Raw genomic sequence first — 12658 nt, forward strand, 5'->3', positions numbered from 1 at the left:
AGAGTGGCATCCAATCAAGAAAAGCATCAAACTAAGAAAGCTTTGGGCATATGTGTGCACAGCAAACAAAAATGTATAACAAGCAGAGAACCCAACAGAATTTCAACATAACCAAATAGCAAAGAATCAAATGTAACATTAAAAACATTATATTATCAGATATAATTTCTGTTGAAAATGTTTTATGTAGCAATTCAAGGAAGCTGCCAATGAAGACAAAACTGGATTATTTTGATCCCGAACTGTGTATTATTGAACTCAAAATAATTCAATAAAAATATTAGAAGTGCCTTAATGCCAATGTGCAAAGTGTATCTACCATTCAATCCCATTCGTCACACTTACAACTTACTATACGGACAAGTTAGTAGCTACTGGACTATTAGAAGCAATATAAATTAATAATGTCTGAAATATACGTTAACAATTAGACCAATAGCAGGGGGAAAACCCTAAACTAGATATCAATACTAGTTCACCCACCAAATCAAAAACAAGTTAGGATCCTCTCAGTTACTTTCGTTTTGGAGTGTATAAAGAATATTTGGACCCACCAAATGTCACATTATTATGATTATATTCCCAAAACTTTGGTAATGTAAAAAATGGAGGGTAAAAAATGGAGAGGATCTTGACTACAACAAAACATGGTTAAAATTTAGTAAAGCAACCTATTTCTAGTACTACTATAGGCAAGCAAACCAACACACGGAATACCAATGACAAAAACAAGTAGGATACTTACTACTTCCAGACTGGTGGGAGCTTCTTAGTCTTCTTGTAATAACGAGCAAGACGGTGGATTCTGCTCTCCACAAGAATCAACCTGAACTTAGAGTCCTTGTCCTTCCTGTTCCTCTCAAGATGCTTCCTAATAGAAACTGCCTTCTTGATCAAATGGTACAGATCCTCTGGAATTTCAGGTGCAAGTCCTGAAATCACCCCCAAAAGTAAACTCATTATTGGCATATTTTCAAATGTCATAGAGGCCTGTTTGAAATTACTTATTTGAGCAAACCTACTAACATAAGCGCTTTTGGGCAACTAGTTTTTATATGTTCTCCAACCAGCATAGAGTTTACATGAAAACCATACAATTTGATTTCAACATTTGCTATAATGATAACTAATACATAAGGACTTAATTAAACTGGTAATCAAAACAAGGGCATATTCCAATAACAATTGCAAACAGAAAAAGAACAAACCGTGAGCTTTGAGGATACGAAGGATTTTGCTTCCAGTGATACTCTTGACCTGAGCGATTCCATGAGAGTCACGAAGAATAACACCGATCTGAGATGGGGTCAAACCCTTCTTTGCAAACTTGCAAATGGTTTCTTCAACCTAAAATTCCGTAACAAAAATCACATTTTTTAAATTTAATAATGCGATTAATGACATAGTAAAACAATAATAAACAAATAAAATCTTAATGGGTGAGAGAAAATCACATCTTGTGTGGAGATCTTGAGCCAACTTGGTGGTGTCCTCTTGTATGGTAAAGCAGAGGATGAAATACCCTTACTGAAACGAAAAATTTGAAACGATAAAGAACAAAAATGTTGAATTGCGAAGAAAGATAGAAAAAATTTGATGGTAAGAGAATGATGAAATTGCGATTGATATTGAAAATAGAAAAAATTGAAACGAACCCGCGACTGTGCATACGACCCATGGTTGATGAATGTTGGAGCTGCGCGCCTCCTGATTAGGGTTCCGCTGCTGAAACGACGATGTTTGTGCTAAACCCTAATTATTTTGCACTTGTGTAGCTTTATAAATGAAACAGCCTTCAGGTACCCAATGCGACATCGTTTAAAAAAATTTAAAAATAAACAAAATAAAAAGTAATATTTTTTATTTTTTATTCATTGCTAATAAAAAAAATTGTTTATTTGATGTTTTTTATATATTCGTTTTTTCTAATCAATGCCAGATCATGGAACTTCCGACCTATAAATTTTTTTTCTTCTCATTTTGACAATTTTAAAATTATTTATTTAATAAAATAAAAATAATTATAATATTTTTAAAAATAAAATATTATTAATAAAATAATATTATATTATATTAATAATAATAGTAGTAATAATAAATAAATAAAAATTTTATTGATAAATAAAAATAATAATAATAAAAATATAAAAAAAATTAAATTGATGAAGGTTTGCGATGATGAAGGTAGGATAGATTGATCTTCTGCTTCCATATATTCGTCAAATTCTTTCTCGTTGATATTATACAAGACATTAACCGGAATATCACATTGTAGACTTGTTGGGAGAGATTCGTGACAAATTTGAAAAATTTTCGGATGAGTTTGTTCAATTTGACTAAAGTATGATTAATAGTGTTGTGATTAATAATATAAGTCGGATTGATAAATCAAGCTTTAAATATAAATACACATTCAATAATCAAACTTCTAAACAAATAAATAAGTCTATAATTGTCGTAGTTTTAAAATTTTATGTTTAATTTCATTTAACAAATATGTATTTATTAATTAATACAATCGTACCGAATAATTAAATTTAATAATTCCTAAACTCATAAACGGAGATCAAAACTAGGGAAGAGATTAGACTTCTGTAAAATGAAGAATTATATTTTAAGACCTAATTTAGAAATATACTTACATTTAGTATCCGACATGTGGAAAAAATACAACCTTTAAGTATGTTCCTAACCTTATGTCAGATCATAAGATATGAATCTAACAAGATCCAGAATAGCTTTGGTCCAAACAGTTAACGGACGAGCTAAGTTTTGAATATCATCAATCAGGTGTAGAGGCTCGAGCAAAATTAAGAGGTAATCTTAGTTACCCCCAATTTCTTTTAATAAGTAGGTTATTATATTTCATTACCCCGATAACATGTAGTTTGCCTACAATTAGCCCAAACATAAAAGTAAAATATTTACATAATTGATAGAATCATTCGCAGTTAAAAAATATACATGTTCAATGATTGATAATGTCTCTAACAGAAAAAACTTGTGGACAATACCGAAAAAATTGACCCGAAATACTTTGGAACCTTGTATTGATTCCAAAAAAAATATTCTAACATGATCTTACCCTCGTCCAAGTACACAGCTTTAGCAACCATGAGGTAGCATTGGCTACCCAGCCATTTTTAATAAACATGTATATATATTTTTATACTTTGTTACCTAATAATATATATACAACTACTCCAAATAAATATATTTCCCAGAAAAAAATATTCTAACATGATCTTACCCTCGTCCAGGTACACAGCTTTAGCTAGCATTGGCTACCCAGCCATTTTTAATAAACATGTATATATATTTTTATACTTTGTTACCTAATAATATATATACAACTACTCCAAATAAATATATTTCCCAAAAAGTAACGTAACAAAATTATTTTATTGATATATTTACTACTCATATTTTTAATACTACTCATATCTATTAAGCGAATTTTATTATCAATTCAAATTATCAAAATAAGACTCCTAAATATAATCAACATTGAGATTCTTATAAATAAAGTCAATTATCTTTCTTTGTCTTCCTTTAATTTATATTCTATAACAAAATAGTCACAACAACACTTTGAAGTAGCAATGTCAATTATAATAAATGGGAGATTTGAATTGTGATTCTTTTAAAATTTTGATTCATGTGTTTAATCTAAATTAACTCAAGATCAATATTAGTTGAAATAGAATGTTCTTGATATGTTAGAAGTAAATAAAATAAATTAGTTTATAATGAAGTGTGATTTGTGTGTGCGAATAATTAAAGATAAGTAATAGAAAGATCACACACAAAAAGTACATTGATTCACCCAACTCGGGCTAGTTCAGTCCTCACAACCGTGAGATTTTCACTATGTGCTTCAGAATAAGAATGTTCTCCTTCACATATTTTCTCTTGATCACATCTTGATCAATTTCAAACTTCATTTTTTAGCCTTTAAATGATTTTTACAATCACCTTTCAACCTTGAAAGTTTTTTTTACAAACACATTCAATTTAACGTAAAAGAGATACTTGAGTTACAAATGATGTGTATGATAAAAATGTTTGGGATCTTTAAACTTATCAACACTTGTTTGAGATAAGTAAATACAAACTTAGTAAATGATGATCCACAAATATAGTGAAGAGAGTTTGAGTTTGCTTAAAGAGTTTTTAAATTGTTATTCTTGAACAAGTGTTGATATATTTTTAAGTTGAACTTTTGTCTTCATCTTCCAATTGATCTTCAACTTATAGATGATAAAATGCTTTGAATATTAAATTTAAATTGAATATAATCGTTGGACACTTTTCCCAGATGTCAAATATATTTTTAAAGTAATTAAACACATGTTTATATTAATGTTTAGAACGTTCTTCTAAAACGAATATTGTTATTACTTTTGAGTCTGATGGAAAACGTTAATGAGTGAGTGAATGAGCTGTAAAATGTTAGTTGGTACTATTTCAAATCAGAATTATGTAGAGTTTTAAGCAAAATAATATAAGTACAATGTACTTGCGTCCTTGCTCACAACTCATAATTTTGGAGATCAATTTTGTCATCAATCTGGAGGTTGTTTTCCCCCTTTTGACATTTAGTTCGAGTTATGTGTTTCACCATTTATTTGAGGAGTCTTGATAATCTTTAACTTGTGATTTGGATTGTGAAAAATTATTCATTTTAATTATGTCTTTAAAAGAGAATAACCATAATGTTATTTTATAAAACCAAAACGTTTTTGGTTTTGTGTTGTATAGAAAACGTGAATGAGTGATTTAGTAGTTGTCTTGTGTCAGTTATTTGTCTCATAGCATGATGTGCTTGTTGCAAAAAGGTGCAACAACAATGTCCTTGTTGTTATTGCTCATAGCTCATCAATATAGAGATTGATCTTGATATTGTTTGCTTCTTTGAGCATTTAGCTAGACTTTTGGACTTTGATCGTGGTTCTGAGTTGTCTTGATATTTAATTCACTTGAAATATGGGATTTATTAATTACATTTAAAACAAATTGTCCATAATGATCTTGTATATAAACAAAGGTTTATCCTTTCACAAACTGTAATGATATTGGGGTGACTAGACTGAATGCTGTAAAAAAACCAGAATAATATTGATTTATTATGAACTAGAATAATCTTATATATGCCAGAATGATCATTTGATGAACCATAATGATCTTGTATATACCAGAATGACCATTTGATAAAATATAATGATATTGTAATAAACCAGAATGATTTTGTAATAAACTAAAACGATCTTGTAATAAACCATAATGATTTTGTAATAAACCAGAATGATCTTTTGATAAACCAAAATGATCATTTGATAAACCAAAATGATCATTTGATAAACCAAAATGATCATTTGATAAACCAAAATGATCTTGTGATCAATATATCATCAATCTGGAGATCAATCTGTGTGTTCGTTTTTGCAAATAGACCTTCAAATATTGAGTTTTAATTGTTCATTAAATGTTGGGAAGACCATGTGTGAAATACCAACTAATTTACTACATGTTGTTATTCTAAAAAGATTATTCTTGTCAATTGTTCTTTAATTGAATAACCAGAACATTCTTGAGATACTTTAGTATAAGTATGAATATATTTGACACTTTCTTCATGAATATGTTATCTTAAAGATGCAATAATTATTCTCTTGAACAATTGATATATGATATATACCTTTTTAAATTATTTTATTATTGAGTAGATACTTATGCATTTGTTGATGTGAATGACTTTTTGCTTGTACACTTATGCAATTTATGTTACTTAAATAAAACTCAAGTATAATCATTAGTAAATCATCATTTGTAAAACTTAATCATTTGTTTCATAAGATTTGTTTTTATTAAAACATACATCAAAAATATTTTTACCTGACCTCGTTTACCTTTAGATTGGTCTAGGAGATAAGAACTCAAAGTCCTCCAACAATTGATATGAACTAATTGGTAGTACTATGAATTTATGGTGTTACATCCTCACACATGATCGTTTTCCTAATTAATTGAAATTTTAAATCATTTCCTCATTAGTTTAATTTGTTAAAATATTTAGGTGCTAAGAGTTACTTTGGTATGTAAAATGTGTGAGACGTCGTCGTTATAGTATCTCATATTTAAATATATTAAAATGATAAACAGATCTTCATGTACATCTCCATAATTTTTTAGTAATTTTATTGATTAAATTGTTCAATAAAAGACACATTTGATAAATAAATAAATTAACTAAATATATATTTTAAAATTAATATAACTATAAAAAATATATTTAGTTGTATTTTTTGTAATTTTCATACATTTAAGTTATAAGAGGGATTCAAAAGACCAAATCAGTTTACCAAAATTTCACTTATTGAGACTAGAAAGAAACTTGTTAAACTTGGGTTCTCACCCTCGTTTGTGATCCATTACTCCATTTAGGCGCTTAGTTCCCCGCATATGAACCACTTGGATTAAGATAGATACTAAATATAGATTTGTGATGAGTAAATTGTCATATTGCTGGCTTTGTGGGACTAATATTCTATGAGCATAGAAATAACGCAAACACCAACTTCATTATTTAGTATATACATCAAGATATGATGTATAATTGTAAAAATTGAGTACATGTTTGAATACTCAATAAATTCAATAGAATCACAATAAATCATTATAATTTTATAAAAATTATACTTTAAAACTTCAATAAAATTATTCGTTACTTTGAAAACTAGCATCTATTACTTAGTTTTACTAATTTTTATCTCATTATTTCCACCGACACAACACAATCACCCAAATACAAAAAAGAACTTTAGGATTGGCCGATTTAAGGTAAATATGCGAACATATCAACAATTTGTCAGCAAATATAGTTGTTCCAAAAGTGCTGCGTGGATGTGAATGTGACTCGGGTCCAATTCATATCGTTATGGACGCGGTGACCTTGAACCCCCAACAGGGCCAAGACAAAAATTTCCTTTTGGAACTAATCTTCTACCTTAATTTCATTTGTTAAAATATTCGATTAAAGAATAATATTGTTATTTGACCCTTTCTAATTTTCTCACTTTCTTTTCTTATCATAAGAAATTTATCATATCACAGTCGTTGCAAGCCTATCATTTACCAGAATTATTTTATTTTATTCCACATGAAAAACAAGGTATTTGCGTAGTTGCGTACTAAAATATAAAATTCCACCGATCTCTACTTTTTTTATTTTGATGGAACATATATACTCTTTCAATTAATGATTAATGATGTTTTGGTTAGTTATCTAATTTTAAAATAACCAGTTGACATTATGATATTAGATTATTAGTAATAGTATTAAGTAAAGGAAAGTTGGTCTATTTCAAAAGGATATATTATGTGTGTGGGTGTGAGTCATTTTTACAGGGGAATGTGATTATGTGAAGATTATGTAAATATAGTTGGCAACACAGAAGAGGGGCAAGGGCGCAATATGCATGCATATATGGTTGAGTGTAATTTTCAGTAGCGGTGACTTGTGAACTGTATAACTTAATCATACTGCACAAGAGGCCAGGGCAAGTTGGGCAGCCGTACAGTGAACCGCCGCCACTTGAATTCAAAACCAACAACGATAAGGGCTGCAAGCCTGCAACAGCATATCCATATAGTATTATAATGAATGTAATTAGTTGTCTCTAATATCGGTTTGTTTTTAATAATGCTTATGTCTTAATTCAAATGCATTTAGTGTGAAAGTTTTTTATATTGGCAATTAATTATATTCATTAAATAAAAAATATTTTGGTTTTTATTGTATTTAATTAAAAAATAGTATAAATGAGAATTTGTGATTGATCCACGATTAAAGAGTTTTACACTTGATAGCAGAAGAAATAAACAAAAATACATTTATAGTCATTTAAGTTTAACTCAATTCTCGGTTAGGTGTATTGAGTTTATTTTATCTCATTTAGTAATTTCAGTTATATTTTGTTTGCATTGTTAGTCTATTATCTCAAATTCAGCAACAATTAATTAGTTCAATTGAAACTTTTTGATCATTTAAAATTCTATCAAATGTTGCAAATATCAGAAAATATTTACCAAAACTTATAAATGGTCTATCAATATAATGAATATTTTTAACATCCTCCGCATGCAAAATAGTTTTGACAATCAACTTGTTGCATGATGTTTCGATGAAATCTTAATATTTCACAACAATAATTCGAGAAAAATTTTAAACTTAAAGAACTGCATATATAGTTTAAGATATCTTAAAAGTTAATTGTGTAAACAAATGTAATTTAAATGACCAAATTAGGAAAAAATAAACTGATAAGACCTAAGCGAAAATTGAGCTAAACTTAAATGACTAAATTTTTTCCTAAAAAAAATTGCTTAATTGCAATTTTGGTGCCATTAATTTCACTAATTCATGAAATTTATCCTCCTATTTTAAAAGTCGGTAGTTTTGGTCTCTCCCTTTTATTTTTGAACTGAAAAATAACGATCTGACATATTTTCAATGATGTTGCATACATTCATGATATAAAACCATCTAGATACATTTAGTTACTCATATGTCATTTAATTAAATTACAAAAATGAATAATTTATGAAATTAAAAGTGAAAATTTTATAAACCTTTATTGCAGTCATTTTACGTATCATACGAACAAATCACACATCTTTAGTTAAAAAATCAAAATAATGAACGAAAACTGTTAAATTTTTTTTAAAAAAGACAAATTTTCTAAATTTATAAAAATAAAAAGACTAAAACTCCTACAATGGATATATACTACACCAACAAGATATCAAACTTAATATTATTATTTTTTTTTACAGTTTCATATTATTTCAAAATTAATAAATAAATCTAATTATGTCAATAACGATAAAAATTGAATAAACAGATTTGATCAAAATCGAAGTCAATCGAATAAATAACCCAACCAAAGCAAACCTAACAACCCTGTCAGTTTGATATTTAAATCACAGGTATTTTTCCCCTCAAAATTGAAGCTACGAAAACCAATACGAACACATCCATATTTATTTCTACTACCTATCTATATGAATTGAATGTTGTTAGTAGCTAACAAGATACACCTACATGGTTACATGTACACGCATGACTAAGAGAGAGAAAGCAATGTTAGCCTGACAGCACTGCAAGTCATCAAAGAAGAAGAAATAAACAGTTGAAGAAAACAAAATGTCCAAGTTTATCCAAATCTCACCAACACGTTGGATTTGCGCGGCATAAATCCATTAATAAATAACTACATGTCAACGGTCCTACTCGCACATTAAACTACTCTCTCCGCGTTTATCAATCATTTAATGCTTCTTCATATATATATTCTAACTCATTTCCTCCCATAATTCACAACACAAATCCATTTTCAGACCCCACAGCACAAAACACAAAAACATCATCGGAACAAAAATGAAACTACTTTGGTCCCCTGATACAGCATCCAAAGCATACATCGACACAGTAAAACATGTAAGCAAACAACCACTCAATTATACTCCATCCATATAAAAACATAAAACACATTTAAATAATTATTTCAATATTAATTTTCACTAACATTTTAATTTGATTGGTGTTGAACAGTGCAAAGTTTCGGGTGGTTCCGGCGTGGCGGAGCTTATATCGGCGATGGCGGCAGGGTGGAACGCGAAAGTGATAGTGGAAACATGGTCGGAAGGAGGTGTTATAGAAACAAGCAAAGGTTTGGCAATAGCGAGAAGACACGCGTGTGGGAGACACGTGTGCATAGTCCCTAACGAGAGATCAAAATTGGAGTACTTTGAGAGAATGGGGGAAACAGGAACATCGACGGAAATAATGGTTGGAGAAGCAGAGGAAATTATTGAAGGGTTAATCGAAGGAATAGATTTCATGGTGGTTGATTGTAAGGGAATTAAGGATTTAACGAGAGTTTTGAAGGTGGCTAAATTAAGCGTTAAGGGTGCGGTTTTGATTTGTAAGAATGCTTATTCGAGGGGTAGTAATGGTAATTTTAAATGGGAGAATGTTGTTGTAGAAGGAGGATCGTGTTCCCGTCGTGTTGTTCGTTCTGTGTTTCTTCCTGTAGGGAAGGGACTTGATATTGCACATGTTTCTGGTACTGGGGGTAATTTGGTCAAAGGTGGTGGTAATGCTCATAAGAGATGGATTAAGCATATTGATCAACGATCAGGGGAGATGCATGTTATTAGACGATTATAGAAACAAGCAAAGGTTTGGCAATAGCGAGAAGACACGCGTGTGGGAGACACGTGTGCATAGTCCCTAACGAGAGATCAAAATTGGAGTACTTTGAGAGAATGGGGGAAACAGGAACATCGACGGAAATAATGGTTGGAGAAGCAGAGGAAATTATTGAAGGGTTAATCGAAGGAATAGATTTCATGGTGGTTGATTGTAAGGGAATTAAGGATTTAACGAGAGTTTTGAAGGTGGCTAAATTAAGCGTTAAGGGTGCGGTTTTGATTTGTAAGAATGCTTATTCGAGGGGTAGTAATGGTAATTTTAAATGGGAGAATGTTGTTGTAGAAGGAGGATCGTGTTCCCGTCGTGTTGTTCGTTCTGTGTTTCTTCCTGTAGGGAAGGGACTTGATATTGCACATGTTTCTGGTACTGGGGGTAATTTGGTCAAAGGTGGTGGTAATGCTCATAAGAGATGGATTAAGCATATTGATCAACGATCAGGGGAGATGCATGTTATTAGACGATGATTTAATTCATAATCATTTAATCCATACCTAGCTAGCTTTTCTTTTTTTTTTTTTTTTTTTTTTATTCCTTTGGTTGTATTATCATCTTAATTGTGTTTATTTTAACAAGTGTACTGTGATAAACTTAATTATAGCAAAATTTAATTTCGTAAAAATGATTTGAATAAAATTCATTTTGAAGTAATCTGAAAACAAGTTTAAAGTCAAATCTAACATAAAAGTTAGTGTATTGTAAAAAAAGAAAAAAAACTTAAAAGTTTCGGTCAAATTTAACATAGAACTTAGAAGAATGAATGAATAACGGTGGCAACATAGAAAGCGTCAAACGTAGAAGAAACAATGGAACTTCTTTTGCTTGTAAAGAACGTTTCCGTGATTCTAACGACTTTCGAAATATATGCAAATCATTTCTGTCAAAGGATTACGTATGTAAGGTTGACAAGTCTTTTTTTGGCAAAAGCAAAATAATAATTTTAGAGTTGTAAAATTAATTTTAACTCTAAATTACTTAAAATTTTAAACTGGAAAGCAAGACGTTACTAGCTATCGGTGAAATTCGTTTCTTTCACGCCATCCGAAACACACTTCCCTTTGAGTGTATCTTATTCAAACTATAAATCACTATGGACCAATTCTTCCAACTTCCAACTTCCAACTACCAAAATGGACATGTTCCCCAGGGTTGTTGACCTTCATTTCTAAGTAGATCTATCTCATGACACGAGCCAAAGCCCCGTAATTGCCATGTCTCCCAATAAATGGTTTAGGTTGACAAAATAATTTTGTAGACAAAAAAAAAAACATATGGTATTGAAATTTGAAAGGATCCTATAGCATTAAGTTGTCGTCGTAGCTATGTCACAATTTTGGCTAACCGCCAACACTGTGAGTGTGTTAGGTAGCTATATAAAAGAGTTGACAGTGATAAAAGAACGAGAGTGAATGAAAATATACTAACATAACAACTATAATATACAAATATTTGTCTATGAAAAAACTGCCAACACTATGCAGCCATAAACCACTCTGAAGGCTGGCATGCTGACTGTTGGGTTAATGTTGTTCAAATTCTTGGTTATTTTCAACCATTCATCTTATATGTGTACGTATCCAACTATGATAGTATAGAGGATTGTGCTTTTGTGCCCTGCAGCCAAGAGATTCAAGAAACACATTAATTGAATATGACATACAGAAATTTGGAAATAGCAGGTTTGATAAGTGAATCTCAAGTTGTCAATAATCTTGAACTTACTAAGATGGTAAATAGCTTAAAGATACTGGAAAACAGTGTATTAGTCCCAACTACTTTTACTTCTTCGAAGTGATTTCTTATCTGACTGCACCTTCTTGCTTTTAAGGCGTTTATGCTCTCCTATGGCAGCCCTTCAAATTTGTACATTTGATTAATAGTTGTCAGTTACAAGCCCTTCGCCATCAGGTGATTCTAATGTAACAGATTCCTCAACAAAATGATTAACCAAATATAAAAGAGAAGTGCTCTTACAACTTTGCAATTTTCTTCTTTTGCTCTTCTGAGGGAGGTGGTGGGACATATGATGCTGCATCAATGATTTCCTATTTTTTTCCCATTAAATTAACAGAAACGCACCATTTTGATATCTTTTGGAAACAAGAAGTAAACATACTTAAGTTTGTGTAATTGAAAAGGGGCAAGGGGAAGAAAGGTTAGATAAGTGCAGAGTCTAATATTCAAATGGGACTAACCATGAGGGGTTTGTATAATGTTAACTTCTAAGGAAAGAGGAGTGTCAGCATCAACTCTAACACACTCTTCCCGACAAATCTTCACTTATTAGGCAAAATTCATGTAGGGCACACCATTTTGGGAATGAATCTCACTTAAAGTGGTGGGGACTCACATGAATTTCAGCCAATAAAAAATAAGTGTTGAAAG

The 12658-nt window shown here is 30.4% G+C and overlaps 4 protein-coding genes across 5 annotated transcripts in view; 2 read left to right on the forward strand and 2 right to left on the reverse strand.

The window, feature by feature from the left end:
- Positions 1-1802, reverse strand: part of LOC101500205 (small ribosomal subunit protein uS15) — a 2259-nt gene extending 457 nt beyond the window's left edge. Inside the window, exons 1-4 of the mRNA XM_004515713.4 lie at positions 1656-1802; positions 1455-1527; positions 1209-1347; positions 746-932 (exon numbers count right to left, since the gene is read on the reverse strand). Coding sequence (XP_004515770.1) covers positions 746-932; positions 1209-1347; positions 1455-1527; positions 1656-1678 — 422 coding nt within the window. The 5' untranslated portion in view covers positions 1679-1802. The remainder of the gene's footprint in view (positions 1-745; positions 933-1208; positions 1348-1454; positions 1528-1655) is intronic.
- A 7506-nt stretch (positions 1803-9308) lies between these two features.
- Positions 9309-10231, forward strand: LOC101510910 (uncharacterized). Its single transcript, XM_027330974.2, has 2 exons — positions 9309-9499; positions 9614-10231. The coding sequence occupies exons 1-2, from the start codon at positions 9440-9442 to the stop codon at positions 10229-10231; spliced, it is 678 nt and encodes a 225-aa protein (XP_027186775.2). The 5' UTR covers positions 9309-9439.
- Positions 10232-10329: 98 nt separating this feature from the next.
- LOC140921104 (uncharacterized) lies at positions 10330-10740 on the forward strand. The gene has a single exon (XM_073370964.1). The coding sequence runs from the start codon at positions 10330-10332 to the stop codon at positions 10738-10740; it is 411 nt and encodes a 136-aa protein (XP_073227065.1).
- Positions 10741-11550: 810 nt separating this feature from the next.
- LOC101499869 (uncharacterized) overlaps positions 11551-12658 on the reverse strand; it is a 3666-nt gene continuing 2558 nt past the window's right edge. Inside the window, exons 6-8 of one of the 2 annotated variants that reach the window (XM_004515712.4) lie at positions 12248-12318; positions 11996-12126; positions 11551-11887 (exon numbers count right to left, since the gene is read on the reverse strand). In XM_004515712.4, the coding sequence (XP_004515769.1) occupies positions 12036-12126; positions 12248-12318 (162 nt within the window). In that variant the 3' untranslated portion in view covers positions 11551-11887; positions 11996-12035. Of the gene's footprint in view, positions 11888-11995; positions 12127-12247; positions 12364-12658 lie in introns of those variants that run through there. The other variant, XM_073363411.1, reaches the window with a different exon arrangement.

This window comes from Cicer arietinum, chromosome 7 (genome assembly GCF_000331145.2).
Source record: "Cicer arietinum cultivar CDC Frontier isolate Library 1 chromosome 7, Cicar.CDCFrontier_v2.0, whole genome shotgun sequence".
In the NCBI taxonomy this organism is placed as follows: domain Eukaryota; kingdom Viridiplantae; phylum Streptophyta; class Magnoliopsida; order Fabales; family Fabaceae; genus Cicer; species Cicer arietinum.

Bases quoted from the DNA above. Each gene is read 5' to 3' on its own strand.
- LOC140921104 (XM_073370964.1), top strand. From the start codon at position 10,330: ATGGGGGAAACAGGAACATCGACGGAAATAATGGTTGGAGAAGCAGAG.
- LOC101510910 (XM_027330974.2), top strand. From the start codon at position 9,440: ATGAAACTACTTTGGTCCCCTGATACAGCATCCAAAGCATACATCGAC. The intron at 9,500-9,613 runs GTAAGCAAACAA...GGTGTTGAACAG, and splicing joins ACATCGACACAGTAAAACAT to TGCAAAGTTTCGGGTGGTTC.